This window comes from Gekko japonicus, unplaced genomic scaffold (genome assembly GCF_001447785.1).
Source record: "Gekko japonicus isolate JY-2015 unplaced genomic scaffold, Gekko_japonicus_V1.1 scaffold96, whole genome shotgun sequence".
Lineage (NCBI taxonomy): Eukaryota > Metazoa > Chordata > Lepidosauria > Squamata > Gekkonidae > Gekko > Gekko japonicus.
In genome coordinates, this window is record NW_015168048.1 from 815,245 (window position 1) to 834,918 (window position 19,674).

The following is a 19,674-nucleotide window of genomic DNA, read 5'->3' on the forward strand; positions in this document are numbered from 1 at the left end:
CTCTTGTGGATCAAAAACTGGCTAATTAATAGGAAGAGAGTGAGTATAAATGGGGAATTTTTTCAGTGGAGGGTGGTAAGCAGTGGGGTACCACAGGGATCAGTACTCGGTCCGATGCTTTTTAACTTGTTTATTAATTATTTGGAGTTGGGAGTAAGCAGTGAAGTGGCTAAATTTGCAGATGACACAAAGTTGTTCAGGGTGGTGAGAACCAGGGAGGATTCTGAGGCACTCCAAAGAAATCTGTCGAGGATGGGCAAGTGGGCGTCAACGTAGCAAATGGGGTTCAATATGGCCAAGTGCAAAGTGATGCACATTGGAGCCAAAAATCCTAACTTATAAATATACATTGATGGGGTCCGAACTGGTGGAGACCGTAGTAGATAACTCACTGAAAATGTCGAGACAGTGTGCCACTGCAGTGAAAAAGGCCAACGCTATGCTGGGGATTATTAGGAAGGGAATTGAAAACAAATCAGCCGGTATCATAATGCCCCTGTATAAATCAATGGTGCAACCTCATTTGGAGTATTATGTACAGTTCTGGTCAGCACACCTCAAAAGAATATTATAGCACAGGAAAAAGTGCAGAAAAGGGCAACTAGAATGATAAAAGGGTTGGAACACTTTCCCTATGAAGAAAGGTTAAAACGCTTGGGGCTGTTTAGCTTGGAGAAACGATGACTGAGGGATTACATGATCGAGGTTTATAAGACTTTGAGAGCAGGTTGAGAAAGAAGTACTTTTCTCCCTTTCTCACAATACAAGAACTCATGGGCATTCAATGAAATTACTGAGCAGTCAGGTTAGAACAGATAAAAGGAAGTACTTCTTCACCCAAAGAGTGATTAACACATGGAATTCACTGCCACAGAAGGAGGTGGCGGTTACAAGCAAGAGGGAATTAGATAAACATATGGAGCAGAGGTCCATCAATGGCTATTAGCCACAAGGTATAGATAGGAACTCTCGGTCTGGGGCAGGCGATGCACTGTATTCTTGGTGCTTGGGGAGGGGCAACAGTGGGAGGGCTTCTAGTGTCCTGGCTCCACTGCTGGACCTCCTGATGGCACCTGGTATTTTTGGCCACTGTGTGACAGAGTTTTGGACTGGATGGGCCATTGGCCTGATCCAATATTGGCTTATCTTATGTTCTAATGTTCTTGTGGACTCAAATTTTGTTCTGATGCTTCAGACCAACACAGCTACCTATCTGAATCTAAGAAAATTTGTGAGTAACAACTTTTTATAGTGTGTAGAATATTTTAACATTTATGTTCATACTTGTTTGGGATAGGATAAAAGCTGGTTTGATGGCTGGGAACCCATATTATTGATTGTTTTTATGGCGGAAGACAAGAGGGCCTGGCGGGAGCTGGTCCATGGGGTCACGAAGAGTCAAACTCGACTGTGCGACTGAACAACAACAAATTCAGGGCTATTTTTGGGCAAGAACGCACAGGAACGGAGTTCCGGCTGGCTTCAGAGTTGGCCACGCCCACTACAGCCAAAACCTCTGCGTGCATGGTTACAGAGGGAAGGCCTGGAGAGCGACACACACTCCCCAGCGACTCTAAGGCGGGCAGGCCGGGGGGGCCTGGAAGGATCAGGGAGGCATTTAAATGCCTCCCTGTGCCTTCCCCGGCCTGTCCGAGGGCCGGCTTTCCCAGGCTTCCTGCAGCCGCAGGGCACCCAGGCAAGCCAAGGGAAGGCATGGGGTGTGACCTAATATGCTAATGAGCTGCTGCTGTTGGGTGTGGCCTATTGTGCTAATGAGTTCCTGCTGGGCTTTTTCTACAAAAAAAGCCCTGCTTCTATTATTCATGTTTTACTTGGACTAATCCTGAAACAGTCTTTGGTCATGTGCAATAAAAATCTACTTACCAGCCCACCAACCTGCACAGTGACCATTCCATAAGCAGACAGCTTTTAATCTGTACAAACAGGAACTGTGCTTGTGTGGGATTTGTTCTCTTACATCCCACAAACCTCTGCTTTTCATGGTGAGAGGCTAGGACATTTCTTTCCCCTTGTTTAGGAGGTTTGTGCCACTGTTGCCTTCTGTAAAACTTTGGCAAAAGCTGAAAGACACACATATTCAACATATTCTGCCTTAAGCAGAAGACTTGGAGAGGGGCAGGGCTTTGTTTGCTGTGCAGGAGAAATGCTTATTTGTGCCTGTTCTGAAGTAGAACAAGACCATTCTTCTTCCCAAAGTACTCTGAATAGGCAGAGAGGCCTTGTTTGGTTTCATGTGGGTCTTTTGCAGAAGAACCACAAGTAATTCCCTGCTCTTGCCTTTTATAGAGAACGAAGACAGATCTCTTCTCTACTTGTATTCTTTGTAATTTACAGAGAACTTGTGGGGGGGGGGAGTTCAGAGCTAGGGGAGACTAGTGCAGGACAGGGTGTTACCATTGGTGACCTGGCAAGGAAATTTGGGGAGCCCTGCCCATGTTTAGCAATGCTGTGCCAAGTGGGAAGCATGAACAAAGCTTCCAAGTATGTGTGTCTTAACCCCTTTTTTAGTTCCAAGTATGTGTGTCTTAACCCCTTTTTAATTATGACTGCTAGTCACACACATCACAAAGCAAAAGCAGTTTGGGACAGGAAATGTTGTGTTGGGGGGAAATGTTAGCCTTTTTCTCAGGCCTCGTACATATACACACTGCTACATCTTTGCCAGGGGACCAAAAGTTAGAAAGGAATTAGCCCTTCTTCGTTTTAATTAGGCCTGCTCAAAGCTGGCCTTTCCTGCCTTTGCAGTAAAGTGGGCCTCCTCTTCACTCTGAGACAGGGCTCAAAAGGGGAGAGGGTTTGCACAGCTTCTCAGCCATAATTCCCCCACAGGCCTGTTCAGGCTCCTCTCCTTGTTTATTTGGTATTCAGGTAGCAGCACTGTGAGGTTGCTCTAGAGTGGGTATCTCCGTAGTCCTGATAGGTGGTGGCTGCTGCATGGTTGTGTTTTTAAATAGAACTTCTGTTTCCGTGGGAACAAGGAAGCCATCATATAAGCAGTCAGATTTAACTCTATAATGCTGCCACAGTGGGCAAACAAAGCCAGTTCTGAGCACAGGCAGTGCTTCCTGAATGCTCTCACTCTAAATTATATTCATCTGCCTTCAGTGCCATCATCATATAGCCAGATCTGATTGGCTGTGTGACTGCTTGCTTATTTCTAATGAGAGAAAGAAAATGGCATTATAGGGGCAGCTGACTGGGGTTCTGAAGACTCTCTGAACCAGCATAAAATAGGTATTGTGTGAGGGTGGTGTGAGTGAGGTTCAAATGCAGCTAAGATATTCAGCTGTGAGCATTGTTTTAACTTTGTTTAGGTACCTTTTATCCACAACTGTGCTTATCGGATATTAAAGTCTGTCATTGGTAAACCTAGACATAAAACGGTTTGAGTCAGAAATCTGACCTCCATTAAAACGTGTTCTAATCTGGTCAAGAATGTTCTCTCACTGCCAAATTATGATGGTGATTCTTATGATGTGGATGTTTTCCCACCAGAAAATTGGACTCAAGCCACCAGCTCCTTGCACACAAGTTACTGAGTAGTATTTGGCCTCCCATGTACAACGCATGATTCCAGTGTAAAATAGGGAACAATAGCACCACAGTGGTTCTACCTCCTGTGAACTGCAAGAAAAGAACACCTGAAATGTTTAGTTTGAATAAAATAATGCAATTCCTACTTGTGATGAATTGTGTTGTGTTGAAGGCTATGAATGAAAGTCTGGCTCACACAAATATTGTTGGAATTTTGATCTCTGCTGAGTATGATCTATGTAGATTTAATTTTATTTCTGTTGACCTAATTCCAAGTGTGATCAAATTATGAAAATATTCTTATAGTACTGCTGTCCTTAGAGGACCACTTGGAGCTGTGGTTCATTTGCTGATATAGCCATGTAATTGGATTGGTTGTGGTGATACACATAATTGTGTTTCTGAGCATCCATAGCATCATTATACTCAACATCAAAAATTACCTGGATTGCCACATCCAGTATGATTTAATGGCAATGTGGGCACATGAGTCTGAGAACTGTGATAGCAAAGAAGGAGAAAAATGCCACTGTGAAGAACAATACTGAAACAAAACAAATAGGTATGGGGGGAAATTCTCAAGAGTTGGCACTTTCAGTGCTCTGGAAAACCAACATGAAATGAGGTAAGTCCAGCCAGCTCAGCCTTACCTGAAACTCGTGTAGTGGATGCTTCATGCAGTGAACCCTTCATATACTTTGGCCTTGTCAGGTAGATTGCCCTCTCACTTCATGGCTTGTCATCAGACACGCCTGGTGGTAGCAGTATATGGTGGAATGGACACCATATGGTGGGCTATTATTTGCTTGGAATGCTGTAACATACCAACAGCTTGTCATATGTAGGGAGTTTTTGTTTATGTATGTATTTGTTGAAAACATTCCTTCCCTTCAGCCAAATGTGTCCTCAAGGAGGTTTACAAGAAGACTAAAATATTACAGTACAATAACATTAAAACTTTAATAGCGTTTGCATCATCTTAAAATTTTCCTGTAAGTAGATTCATCAAACAGCAGTAAGATAAAAAACAATTCATTTTTTTAAAAAACAGAAAACCTTAGCAGCGTCATTCTAAGCATAGTTATAGCCTTCTGAGTCCATTGGAGTCAGTGGGCTTAAAAGCTTTTAACTTTGTTTAGGATGACACTGCAAATCAACAGGCTGGTGATATAAATCTGTTTTGTGCAGCCAGTCTGTTTGTTTGATACAAATAATTCAACAATAAAGTCCACAAAAGGTGAAAGGAATCAGCAAAATTATAAAATCAACAAAAGGCCTGGGAGGGCTGAAAACTCAATAGGTTCATGTTCAAACTAAACAGCAGTTACTTTGGCACTTGAAAGGCACCGGGGGAGACATTACAACGAGAGCACCAACTCTCCATGCTGCAAACCCAATCAGGATCAAGCCCTTGCAACATTTTTTAAAAAATGGTCACAGCTGGCCTCAGCTGGGAGGGTGGGGTAGAAATCTGACAAATAAAATAAAAATAATAAATAAAATACCAGCAATATCTATGGGTCAGACCTGGGGAAATGATCACATCTAGTTTGACCCTCAGTGCCAGGTGAACACCCAAGGAGAAGAATATTCCATAGTTGTGTGCCACAACCAAGAAAGCCCTGGGTTTTTGTTTTTTGTAAAATCCTCACCTCATAGGAAAGAATAACACAAAGCAGGATTTCTGAAGACTATTTCATCTAATGGGCAGGTACATAAAGGGGCAGACCAAATGGTCATTTGAGTATTCTGGTCTGAATTAGTTTAAGACTTTAAGTAATAACCAGTACATTGAATTGACCCGAGAAGCAAATAGACAGCTACTACAGCAACCAGTGTGGAGTGTCCAGCTAGGATCTGGGAGACCCATGCTGGAATCCCCACTATGCCATGGAAGCTTTGCTGGGTGACCTGGGGCCAGTCACACACTGGTTGCCATCAAGTAAGAAGAATACATTCTAATAGTGTGAATATTTTCTCCAGATATAACACTAGGGATGCTTGAATACCTGCCGGTTTGGCTTGCATTCTGTTCATTTGTCACCAGTTTCTAATCCATCCCCCCCCCCGCCCACATCACCGTGTTTAGGGAAGGCTGAAACACAGCATAATTAAAAAACAGAGGCTTCAGCCTTCCCCAAACAAAGCTACGGGGGGGGCAGGGTGAATCGGACACCCACTCTCTAGGACTGGATAAAAGACAGAGCTAGATGGTTTTAAATGAATCTTCATGAGTTCATTGAATTTTACACTGAAACAAAACTGCCATCCTGTCAGCTTTTTACATGGGGCTACCCAAAACACTTTGGAAGATTACATATCACATCCATGTTCACTCTGAATACAGTATTTTGTGTTCTCTGGGAGTAGGCTTTTGAGCTACTACCCCTTCGCCAAAAATGCTCTGTTTGGGGAAGGCTGAAATACAGCAGAATTATAGATCTGAACCCTCTGATCTCTAACTTTGCTGTGTGCCAGCCTTACCCAAAGATAGCAATTGGGAAGGGGTGGATTAGAAGCCCAATCCCAGAGTGGGTTTCTGATCTTCCACCACCACCTCCCCATGACATTAATGTCCATTGATCAGTTTGAGTCACATCTTTGCTGCATGCATGTTTAGTGAAAACCCAATATATACTAGTTCACCAGGTGTATGTGGCTGTTCATGTATGGCTGCGAGAGTTGGACTATAAGAAAGGCGAGTGCCGAAGAATAGATTCTTTTGAACTATGGTGCTGGAGAAGACTCTTGAGAGTCCCTTGGACTGCAAGAAGATCAAATCAGTCAATCCTAAAAGAAATCAACCCTAACTGTTCCCTGGAAGGCTAGATAATGAAACTGAAGCTCAAATACTTTGGCCACCAAATGAGAAGGGAGCACTCACTGGAGAAGACCCTGATGCTGGGAAAGATTGAAGGTCAAAGAAGACGGGGACAGCAAAGGATGAGATGGTTGGACAGTGTCATAGATGCAACGAACATGAAATTGAGCCAACTTCAGAGGACGGCGGAAGACCGGAAGGCCTGGCGTGATCTGGTCCATGGGGTCGCGAAGAGTCGGACTCGACTGTGTGACTGAACAACAACAATGTGGCTGCTGGGTATGAACAGAACAGATCAGATGATCAGCTGGTAGATCAACAATTTGGAATATGGTAAGTTCAACTGTTGAATGCGTTTGTAGTGAAATTCACAGAGTCATTAATATGACACCAATAATTCTGCTAGTCAAGTAAAAAAAATTAACTATTAAGAGAGATACAAAAATATACATGTATTTGTTACAAAGTTTTTAAGTGAATTTAAAAAAAGGTATTGGCCCTGGTGATAGCCTCAATTTAGAATCAAATTGTACAGTGACAACCAAAAATGACCATTATTGACCCTGACGACCATATGCATTTTGGCCATTGGCCTTCCTCAGTGGTAAGACAAAGATTACACAATGCGTCCTGACATTACAATGCAATAATAATTTCTTATAAATTGACCAAGGTGACTTTTTGTGATGACTATTGTCTGTGACCAAAGGCAAAGATATTAATCAGAGACCTCATTCTTGATAGTTTGCTGCCATAGTCAGGTACACTTTCCAATTGTGTACCTTCCTTGCTTGGTCAGAAAAATTCAGTTCAGCCAGGAGCCACTATTGATGTAATAGCACTCCTAGAGTGGTTTTCTGATCTTCCGCCTCCATCCCATGACATTAATTTCCGTTGATCAGTTTAGTGACAATGCAATACAGATTAGTTCAGCAGGTGTATATGGTTGTTGAGTATGAACTAGTCAGATCAACAGCTAGACAGTATGAACAAGACAGATCAACAACTTTGAATATGGTAAGTTCAATTGTTGACTGTATTTTGTGGTGAAATTCACAGTATCATTGATATAACACTTAATCTAGCTGTCAAAGTAGAATCTGACTCCCAAAATGTATGCCACAAAAAATCAATTAGATTTGAGTCCAGTAATACCTTAGAGACGAATGAGAGTTTCAGAGTATAAGCTTTTGAGAGTCTCTCTTCCTCCCTGATTAATTTGGCCATTTTTAACTTCCCATGAAGAAAGTATTCAGTTTGAATGTGTACAGAAGTATACTGTGTACATACAGAAAGTGAAACAATATTTATTCAATGATTCTGCAAAATGAAAAACTGAAGTGAAAAAAAAGATCTTGATAACATCCTTTAACCAAAATATGTTTCCAAGTAACTGTTGGTTTTCCTGAGATAAGAATTTGGTGAGTTAAACATTATTCAATAATTGAATAGCCAAGTTTTCTGTGCATATTTACATGTTGCTTACACAGCAAAATATTTGAATGTAGGCCAGACCAAGAGCTTTGATAACAAACAAGACTGAAGTTTCTGTCCTCTACTCACATGGACTGTAATTTTGTAAATTTCAATTACTCATTTGTTCTTATTTAATTGACTTGTTCAAATTCATTCTTATGTGATAAAATATATACACTTAGATTATTGCATTAATATATGCTTTGCCAAGTTAGTTAACATCTCAGAAACACAAATTATTGGTATCTTGCTCAACAAAGTCTGTATCAACCAGAGAGAGTACCCCCCCCTTATCTGATGATCCTTTTCTGGCACTGAAAAAATATATTGGCCTTTTGGAATTTACATTAATTCCTCCTGCTTTGCACTGTGCGGCCTATATTCCTAAAGCCATAGGTGACAAACCCTTAGCTTTATTTAAAGTTGTTAAAGAGTGTTCTTGAAGACTGCCTTCTTCTAATTTTAAAAAAAGAGGCTCTGTCTGCCCAAGTGAGATTTTTGGGTAGTTCTTTGAGTACTTGGGTATTCTTTGAGTAGGACAGCCTCAGCTGTAGGGCAAAACTGTAATACTTTCAGGGTCAAACTAATGTTGATTGATGTTCTGTCTTGCAGGCGCCCCAGTGGGGCAAAGAATGTCCCTCAGTGCTGTTTCAGGTGGGGAAAATAGCACAGGGGGAAAGACTGAAGCCTCTTTCCCCACTGCACCATGGTCCTTGTCCTGCCGCAGGCTCCTCCGCGGCCTCATAGGCTGCTGCTGCGGGACTGGCGCAGCCAGCGCCAGGCTCCCCGCGAATACCAGGAAGTGGATGGGCCATGGGAAACAGTTCCAGAGACTCAAGCGTCCCCAAACCCCTCCCTCAACGACGGCTGAAACGCAGAGGGAACTCGGAGGAGATGGGGCCGAAGAAGCAGTCCAGCATGGATGGCCCTTCTCTACCTAAAGGGGGGAGGGCCCAGTTGAAAGATAGAGGTAGTTGGAGGGCCCCTGCCTTACCCCTCACCCTCAGAAAGGAAAAGACAGCGAGCAGCAGTTACGGCGTCCGAGACGGAAGTGGACACTCCCCTGCATGCGTAAATTCAAGATAGGCACGGGGATTTAAAGAGAGACGGGACAAAAAGGGGAAACACTAAAAGATTGGAGAATGTGGTGATGGGCGACGGGAAGAGGCTATGGGCTCAGGAAGAGCTTGAGGGGTGTGTCCTTAAGGGAGGGGCGGGGAGATAAAAGGAAGGAAATGGAAAGTGCCGGGGAGGAGTTCAGGGATAATTGCACAGCCAAGGCAGAGAGAGGGTATAAAAGCAATTGCTCTGAGAAAGGCGTCTGGAGTGTGACGCAACACCCAGCCCTTTCACATCTGAGGCGCTTGTTTCCTTCTGCGATCTCTCTTCCAAAACGGCGACAGGATTTTCAGGGCTCAGGGATGAACCTGAGCACGACAGTCCTAATCCAAACTGAGCCCCAGTGGTGCTTGGGAAATTTGTTCCCAATAGTATCTGTCTGACTAAAGGGAATGAAGGTCAGGTCAGGGAAACCTTCACCAGTCTTGTTAAAAAAAATGTAATGTCGAGTTTGGCACTCAGAATTGGATGTACCTATTTTCTTAGAATTCAGTTTCCTGTTTTCTAAGGAAAACCATACTGTTTCTCTACTCTGTAAAGCTATAATTCCTCTTCCAGCACTTGCAGTAAACTAATCCCACTTTATAATACAAAGAAAGAACTTAAAATATTTATATTCAAAGAATTCTGCATGGTGTGTTGATGTCTCCTTTAGAACTGAAGCAGCAAACATTTTAAAACTGTCAGTGAAATGTTTGTTTCTAAACTGGGGGGGGGGGGTTCCACTAAACTCATGGTGCATGGATCTCCCTAGCCGAACTTCTACAGGTTGATGAGTTTCCATATACTAGTTCTTCTGTCTTTCTATTTTCTTTGATAATTTCTATAATTCTTTCAGAATATACATATATACAGCTCCTTTTTCCTTGTAGGTAAGCCATGCATGTAAACAGTCGTAAACATTAAAATCAACAAAGGCTTTTAAATTTAAGCTTCTTGTTAACTACAAAAAGGGGTGTGTTAATACATATAATCATTCACATGCATGACTTTACCAGCATGGGGAAAATTCAACACAAATGGCACAAACAGACAGTTGTGGCAAAAGCCAACTGTGTGTGTACTGTAGGCTTTCTGGGGTACAGAAATGCAGCTGAAACAATGGAGGAAAACAGCCACCAATGTTGCTGCACAGCAAGGACTTGGTAATTCTGGATTCTGGGCTCTGTGATAAAATTTGGACTGAGGGAGTTTCAGAAGCATCCCTGCATAAAACACAATGTGCATTAGACAATTAACATGCAGCAGCTCCAAACTAATAGCTCCACACCAGATGGGTCTGTATTAGAATGCCAAGAGGCTTCCACTGACCATTGATACATTTGACACACAGAAATTGTACTTTTGGACAGTAAGTAGTGTCCTACTATAAAAGGAGGAAGGAGCCTTCCTCCAATTTAAATGGCTATTCAATTGCAGGAAGAACTACTTAAGTTGGAGGAAGGCTTCAGACTTTGCTTAGTGGAGTGGTAGGTTACAGTTAATCAATGAGTTGTGTACCTACCCTAGCAGAAATCATGTTCAGTAGGATGCTTAATGTGATCCTCAACCTCTTATATCTGAAAATTCTTGTGTTTAAAATTGTTTTTATTCCCTTTGAGAAGCTTGTTGCTTTCTCAAGATTGGGGAATACAAAATGTACAGTTTATTCATTGAGTCTGTTTTTAATTTCCACCACTGCCCAAGTTTTGATCAATTTGATTTACTGTACAGCTTTCTTGTCTAACTCGCATTCCATATAGTTCCATACAGAGTGGTAGAGACAACTCTAGCAGCACTTCCTTGCTATCCTTTCAGTAATGAATTCCTCTGAGTTTCCAGCATGCAAGGCTCATTTACTTCTAAATGTAAACAGGAAATTGTTTTCATGTGCTGTGGATTGTGATCCACAGAAAGCAGTCTTGCACCACAACAAACAAACAAAGTAAGAGATGTAATTTTGGTTGTTGGTTAAGTGTTGCAAAATGTGATCCCGCAACCTTTGGAAATCAGCAGGGGACCTCAGAAGCAAAGCAAGGATCTCTGGGGAAGGGGACATAAGCAGCTTTGTGCAACGAGGTGCTATTGGAGAAGGCTGCAAAAGATGCAGGCTTGCCAGCCAAGAAATCACAGAGCAAGAGTTAATAGAGAGCCTGGTTTATTCTTTTGTTTTTGCTGGAGCCATTTCCCAAAGTCCACGAGCCTACCATTTTGGAGTTTCCTCTTGTGCTGTAAATGTCCCCCCAAGGACGCACGTTGCTGTTGGATCATGCCTTGAGTTTCTGTGTGTCTGTGCTGTGCTGTGGTTTCCTATGTCTTGATGAGTTATCTGATTCTGTCTTGCAGCCCTCAGAATCCAAGTCCAACGTCACCCCTTTCACCGTCCTGGCCTATGTTCTCCGCACCATCCAGCCCTATGCCCACCTCCTCTACGTCCAGCGACTCATCCCCCATCAGGTCCGTTGCAGGTTTGAGGGTTTCATTTTGCTTGTCTTAGTTGCTGCTGCTGCTGCTGCTATTATTATATTTTAAGTTGATACACTTCTGTTCCCCCCCCCCCGCCGCCTCATTCAAGCTTCTTCACTGCAGTCCAGCTTGCCGTTTTACTTTTTAGCCTTCACAGCCCCTCAGCTGCCATCAAACAGCAGGAGAGGAAACTTTTAACCCTTATGTGACCCTCAACTGAGGAACAGCTTGAGTAACCTAAGCACTGCATGAGTAAGCTATCAAGTGTTCCCATCGTCCCAGCTGCAGTATGACATCTTTTTAAAGAATTTGGTTCAGCTGTGGTTGACTTGATGGATTGGTGAGTGTTGTTAAATTGCTGAACTTGCTGCACTCAATAAATTCACCACTCCAAAAAGGTAAGCTTCCGTTACTGCTCCCAAAGTGTAAAGAGCAGGAAGTAAAGTTTGCTCATCTCTTGTAAGTCATCCATGTTACTTATAGTCAGTGAAGTAACAGTGAAGTCTTCTAAAACACATGCAACATATGGCATTGAGAAGATGTATATCTAAAATGGATAATTATGCTGCCGAACTGCATATATCCAAAGCCCAAACTTCAGGCCCATTAAGCCAAGCAGATAGAATAAGCTGCCAAAAATAAAGTTTTATTTCATTATTTGCTGCTTTCAAATGCTTGTCCAACCTGCAAACTATCACATTTGTGCTGCTAGCACCTTTGTAGCAGCATTATTCTTTATATGGAATGGTCTCTCCCCATTTTAGTTGGTTTATAAGTCATGCCTTTATTTCAATAGCAATAGGCTATCCAATGCTAAAAAATAATTCCTCCACTTTGTTCATGAAATTCTACTGGCTGCCATTGTCATGGAGAATGGTTCAGTTGTGCAGAACTCATGGCAAAAGCATACTGGAAAAAATGCACAACTGTATAAAATAGTTGGGGCAAAGAGGAAGAGGAGGCAGGGTCACTTGGGAGGAGGGGGTCAAGTAAACAAAAACTGTAGCAGAAAAGACACGAGAAGCAACAAGGACAAACAGGTGTAGGGCTCATGATGGTGAAGTCCAATATGTTGTTAATCCATACGTTTGTGCCCTTGATTCTATTGGGAACAGGTTCTCTTACTGACTCTGACACTCAACTAAGCTCTGAGTCCTCTGTTAAATCAATGGACACTGTTCAAATATAACACCAAACTGTGGTTTTGCATTCACATGCCCTCCCCCTTCCTGGTTTGCAGGAGACTATAGTTTGTCGTAAAACCCAAGCTGGCAAAACTGTGGTTTAGCAGCTGTAGTTACTTGCAGTTGGAAACTGTATCATTTGTCCAGTTCAGAGGTAACAGCACATTAGTGTTGTTACAAATCAGAAATAAAGGAAACTGGAAGACTGAAGGTGATGTAGGCCTAAGATTTATTTATTTTGGCTTGTATTCCACCCTCCCCACAAGCGGGCTCACAATAAGAGTTTCACAATAAATATTTCATAATAAATAGTTAAAACAGATTAAAACAGAGCTATAAACTAAAACAGATGGCACGGAGGTTTGGTATAGTAATCCCAAAAACTGGAGCTGCTGGGCCATAGATGAGACTATGGGCCTTCGCCTAATGGCCTGTCTGAAAGGGGAAGGTTTCAGCAGGGGACTCCAGTTGATGGAATAATTGGATATCCACTGCCTCACTGATTTCCCCCAGCTCTGTATGCTATGGCCCCCACATCACTCTCAAAAAGACCCTTTAAATTGACTTTTTGTGAGTGGAGCTGCAACCTGCAACCATCCCTCTCCCTCCCTCCTGATAGATTTAAAAGGCCCTCCAGCTGGTCAGCGAGCCACGTGCTCCCCCCCAATCAGCTGAAGCCTTTTAAATCAGGCAGGAGGGGAGGAAGAGGGGTGGCCGGGTGGGTGGTCATACTTGGGGGTGGGGCTTGGGGCATCCCCATCCACTTCCAGAACGCACCCCAAATCCCCCCACTGGAGCCTTGAGGGAACCTGGCAACCATATGCCCCCCCTTTTATTGCTGCCTTGCCCCTTGCAATATTCCTATCAGCAAAGAAGCATCAAGGTGATGATAATCACACTTCCCCTCCAGGAAACCCCCACCACCACTTACTCTCCAGCTGAGCCGTAGTTAAAGAGGCAACATCTATGATATCACCCTCACCCCCAAAACCACCCATTAGAAGACTGAATGGAATTTAACTCTGCCTCCTGAAGGCAGAGCATAGTTCCGGCCTCCTTCCCAGGTTGGCTGCTAGTGAAGCTTCCAGGCGGAGGCACTGCCTACAGCCACCCTGCCATTTCCCCTTTAAGTTGGAGCAAGGGAGGTTTTTCCTTTGCTCCATTTAAAGGATAAATCCCCTGGAAATCCACATCACATGGAGTCTCCCTAAAAACATACGGGCATCCTGCTGGCCACCTGTATGTAACAACTAAACAGCAACATTCAGCCTTGCTGTGGAACACAGCATCTTTGGGTCATGTGCTGTTTCATCGGGTGGGTATTACACACAGGAACACATTTGGAAGTAAGTTTTAGTGGCCTCTGAAGTGCTACTAACCAGCACTCAGACTCATGCCTGACCAGAGACACCTGGCTATGCAAGGTAGATAATCCAATGAGGTACATTTTTCAGGAATATCCTGTAACAGGAGCACAAGTCTGCCCATAATTTCCCTCTCCCAAGGACTTTATATGAGACTAGGAAAAAGGCTCGTTGTGGAAATAAATACAACGAGCTCTAGAAAGCTGCTCTGGGCGGGTGCTCCAGCCTTGAACACTCAGTGTCAATTTGCTGTGGTGACCTCAGCAGGGTATAATGACACTGAGTCCACCATTTTCTCCAGAGGAACTGATCTCTGCTACCTAAAGAACAGTTGTAATTTTGAGTGATCTCCAGCCCTCACCTGGAGATTGGCAACCATGGTTCCCCAGAAGGGAATGGTTGGTTTGGAGGGTGGAGTATGGCTTTGTACCTGTCCGAGGTCCCACGCCTCCTGAAACCTCACCCTCTCCAGGCTCCATCCCTCACATCTCCAGGAATTTCCCATTTGGAGTTGGCAACCCTGTCTCCTTCTCAGCCAATCATCAACCTACCTTTATTTCCCCCTCACTCTTCAGCTTTCCACCCTCCACACACCTGCAGCCTCTCCCGTGCGCTAAAGCCCTGACTGCTACATCACATTGGCTGTCATACCACCTCAGCAGCATATAAGGATACAGAGCCCACCATTTTCTCCAGGGGTACTGATCTCTGCCATCTGGAAAGCAGTTGTAATTCTGAGTGATCTCCAGCCCTCACCTGGAGATTGGACACATTTTACCTCAGAACAGCAAACTGTTTAGAATGTTGGAGGCGAGACTCAAGCAATGCAGCCAGTGGATAGGGACAGATTCTGAGTGACACACCTGGGCACCAACGGAGCGTGTGGAATGTTCTAGAGAAGTGCCACTACCATTTGGCTTTTATATATAAGGGAGAAGATTTATTAGTTGATTAACAGGACATAGAAAAGGCATGTGCATTCCCCAAGACTACAGCCGAATTCAAATTAAAATGGCTGACAAACCTTGTATCTTAAACATCAAACTCCCATAGATAAGTTTTAGATTTGGTTTTGATGCAAGGCTGCATCTAGTATAAGATATTCAGAACGCTATCATTTTGAGGTGGGTGGGATCTCTAGCTAGTCTGTAAACTATACATGGTTGCATGGTCGAGACTCTGCTGAGTGCTTTGCTGGCCATGTGCCCTGCTTGGAGGCAAAACATTTTTAAAAAAAGATCAGACAGAACCAGGGCTCATTTAGGTCCTTGATAATCCAGGCTGGGCTTTGAAGGGCACTGCAGCACAAAAGAAGGGCACTGCAGCACCGTGCATGGATATATAGCAAGGGGCAGGAGGAAGGAAATTGGAGGGCAGGCTTAGATCATGCAGTGGAAACTCTTTTGCAAAGCTGCTAATTGGTATTAATTACCAAAGAATGCACTGTATTTGCCTGGCTTTTCCAGAGTTCCTTCCACAACGATGCATAGCTACAGGATTTCCTGAATAGTGGGGGATCATCCACTCTGTTTTGTCTTGTTTCTTCCCACTGCCTCTATCCCAGTCATGACATCTCCGAAATCATGTCAGTTTTTATGAAAAAGCTCCCTTAAAATCTCTCAAATTGGTCTGATTTCAGAGTTATGGATAGCTGCATGATGTTGTTTCTTCTGTAGTATAGAAGACATATGTAACTGATAGCGCTGTGTTATGTAAAATTCAGAATTATAAACATACGTTAGGGTGGGTATGACAAGATCTTTCATGGGCAAAGTTCTGTAGGAACTTAATATGAGGATTGTGCAAATCTCACAGCAACAATGCCTTGTAATTGAAACATTTCCTTGTGGCATGTTTCTGTATTTACTAATTTATTTCCAAGTTTCTGAATTCCAAGTAGTGCCTTGGTTCATTAAATTCCTGTTAATCTGGTCCACAAATGTAAATCTTAAAAACTCTATTTGGGGGAGAAGTGTTCTTTTGTGCCTTTGTGGGATGACAGGTAATTCTGTGAAAACGTGGATTCTCTTCTTATGCATAGTCTAAATCAGGAAAGAAAGGAGGTGGAGCATTTGATTTGTAGAAGCCTGATTTGTCTGGAAATGTTGCATTCATAAAATACCTGCTGTTACAAAACAGGGATGTTTCCAAACATTATCACCATCTGAACTTCATCCCTGATTTAGGGTCTGGTCCTGTATATGGAACAATGCTGATGAGTTAGTTTCTTGCCACTCTTTCAGTTCACATTTCCAGAATTTATAAAGACCAATGGTTGTTTGTGCGCAGTTAGGTCTTGCAGCAGCTTTTTGTTCCAACCAGTTGTTGACGTTAATTTATTACTTTGCAAGTAAACCATCTAGATGAATGATTGTGCATATTAAAATGCTGATTATGAATTGGAGCTGAGGAAATGTACCCACCCCCTTTAAAAATTAAAAAAGCCTCTGTGCTTTCTGATTATTTGCAGGTGAACTGCCAAACCATAATCCTCTCTTAAATCACCAATTACAGTTAACCCCTTTTTAATGATCTCAGTAAGGGGAAAATGATTTCTCCCCTCACAAGCTAGATGAAATTCAGTACTGGGTTTGGTCCTGCCACCAGGGATTTGTAGGGCAGTGCTAAAAGCATATTCTTGGAAAGTAGAGCCTCCACCAATTAGCAGTTTGTCTTCCTGCCAATTGCAAGGGAGGCAAGGTCTTCATGGCACTGGAGGTGGGGAGGCAAACAAGAAAACCGCAGACAAGAAGGGCAGAGCTTTGAAGCAGCAGAAGCTAGCACCTGGCCTTTCAACTTCCTCTGCTCCTTCTACATTAGGTCATGATGGAAGAGGCAGGGAGATTGGCACATCTAGGGTTGCCAGCCTCCAGGTGAGGCCTGGAAATCTCCAAGAATTACAACTGATCTTCAAAGTACAGAGATAAGACTCCTTGGAGAAAATTGCTGCTTTGGAGGGTGGACTGTATGACATTATACTCTGGCATTACACTTGGGGGGGCCTGCATGGGCAGCACAGCTCACTTCATTATTGGTATCCTTTGAATTGACTATTCAGAAGAGGGGTGAAACCTTAGATCAGAACCTCCCTTATCATCTGACAAAACCATAGTAAATGTTGGAGAAAAGGGAGTAATACTGAACCTCTTCTCCATTTTCAAGCACAGCTGTTCTTTATTGAGGTTGAATGGCAAACTCTGCAATCCTTTGGATGCAGCCCCCAGGTGGTTGTCTACTTTTCTGGCTATGTGGAAGTCTAATATCTGGGTCTATATAGTAACAATTTGTGGAAAGCCCATTGTGCATGGTGCAAACATCTGGGAAATCCCATTCTTGAAGCCACAGTGACATTTTACTTTTCATCACAGTGGCCTGGACAACGATCTCTGCCCACACATGCTGAGGAGGAAGGTGTCAGCTGTTACAGACATTTTATGAGATCACGGAGCTGCATTTTTTTTTCTTCCCACCCTCTGGTCAGGAAATTACTGTGTGCCACTTTATTGATCTCCTCTCCTGCTGTTGAAGTGCCATTATGGGATCTAAGTGTGTTCTACAAGTGCTTCCTCATCTGCCTTTTAGGCCTCTCAGTGCACGATCTGAGAAGGCTCTAAGCCTCAAGATTGTTTTCTTGGTAGCCATAACATCTGCCAGCTCAGTGTCATGTTCATGAAAAAAAAGCTATGTAGTGTTCAGAACGATAGTTATCTTCTGGCCAGATCCTCTCATATATATATATATATGATTCCTCTAACAGTAACAGCATATATATATATGATTCCTCTAACAGTACAAGATTTAGAGACTCCTCTAACAGTACAGGTTTTTGTTTCTTGTAACAATAAGTGTTCCTCCACCACACTGTCAGTGAGAGTGCATTGTCCTTGAATATATCATATCAGATTTACATGTTCCAAATGGCTTTCCTGGTTAGGGACAGAGTTGCCTTCACAGCTTTCAGTAAAAGTGCTCCCCTTGAAGAAAAAGGTAGATTAGTCTGTGTGGGCCTCCATTCAGAGGGCATAAGGTTGGCACATGCCTCCATTGAGGCAACCAAGAAGTCCTCAAGTCCCAGGGCTTGTTAACTACCAGAGTATTTGCGCTTGGAATAGCCTTCCCCCATAGTACTCCTTTTTAAAAAATATTGGTGTAGACTTCCTTCCTACTTACAACAAGGGGAGAAAAAGACCTCCTTACCTAGTAAATTCTCAGAAGCAAGAGAACCTTGTTTAATTACTTTGAACCGAAGTGCAGTCAGTTACAGTCTTGGTATATAATAGAGAGCCCCCATTCCTATTTGTTCTGCAGTTCACAGAAAAGTCAAATACTTTCTAGTGCTCTTGCCAGTTCACACAGAGTGATAGCAAGGCTTGATGGGTTTCACTGCTACCAAGCACTGAGAGTGTGTACCTAGAGGCACTGAAATTCTCAAGCAGGTAAACTGATAAGAAAAGGGTACCTCCAAAACTGAAAGTTTGAACTCTGATGCTTTAGCAAATGTAGTTCTGGAACAGAGCTAGAACAAAAAACTGCTGGGGGGGGCCTTTAACAAAATATACCACCCCAAATGATTTAATGTGCTGAGGAGACAGAGCCAATGGAGTTTATGTCCGCCCCAATCAAGAACCAGGTGCCTAGTTAAATGCTTCTTATCAGCAGCTCTCAAAAATATTCTGAGCTGACTGCCAAATTGCTCCTCTTTTTTCTATTTTATATTCTGTTTTCTTACTGGACCCTCTGACGTAGTATTGCTCAGTGCATTGGGCAACCATGTAAATGCCTGAATTTCAAATGCTATAGTAATGTTCTTAGCAAAATGTCTGAAATTATGAAATGTGGTATCAGCAAAGAATTTTTGGGTTTGGCAAAAGAATATTCTTCAGTTCCCCCCCCCAAAAAAACCTTTGCTCTTGTTTTCACCTTGCCATTTGGCACCTCTTAGAAGTCTTTCAAGGACTTTTCAGAAATTTAAAGTCTACTTTTTGTATCTACACACAGAAGCAAACATATAGAAACTCTTTTAATACCCAACTGATTTTTAAAAATTATTTTCACAGCTCACCATTTCGAAAAGCCAGAGCTTTATATGCATGTAAAGCGGAACATGACTCAGAGCTCTCCTTCACTGCGGGCACAATATTTGATAATGGTGAGTAGTATTCAAGGGTGGGGACTCCCAACAAAATATAGAAGAAGCATTTTGCATAAGAAGCATTGGACTGATTTTGCTGAAGGCTTGTGCTTTCCACTGAGTAGAATAATCTATAACTCCCATCGCCATTCAGACTTAATCATAAAATAGTGCTGAGCATGCTGACTCTCCTGGAAAACCTCAGTGCACCAAAATTCTGTGCTCTGAATTTTCAAACTGAAGCTTTAGATTATGAAAACCAAACTATACATTGTGCACAAATGTAACATTTAGGGTTGCAAACAGAGTTGCCAACCCCCAGGGGGCACCTGGAGATCTCCTGCTATTATAGTTGATCTCCAGATAACCAAGGTCAGTTCACCTGGAGAAAATGGCTGCTTTGAAGGTTAGACTTTATGGCATTATACTATCCTGAGGACCCTCCCCAGGCTCCATCCCCAAAATCTCCAGGTATTTCCCAACCCAGAGCTGGCAACTCTAGTTGCAAGGGCAAGCGCTCATTTGACATCTGGTGGACGGAAAGCCTCAGGGAGTTATCTTAAATGGAGAAATGGAGGT

General features: G+C 42.9%; 1 protein-coding gene across 1 annotated transcript in view; it reads left to right on the forward strand.

Moving 5' to 3' along the window:
- ARHGAP26 (Rho GTPase activating protein 26) overlaps positions 1-19,674 on the forward strand; it is a 456,611-nt gene that overhangs the window by 422,854 nt on the left and 14,083 nt on the right. Inside the window, exons 21-22 of the mRNA XM_015414327.1 lie at positions 11,297-11,407; positions 19,022-19,113. Coding sequence (XP_015269813.1) covers positions 11,297-11,407; positions 19,022-19,113 — 203 coding nt within the window. The remainder of the gene's footprint in view (positions 1-11,296; positions 11,408-19,021; positions 19,114-19,674) is intronic.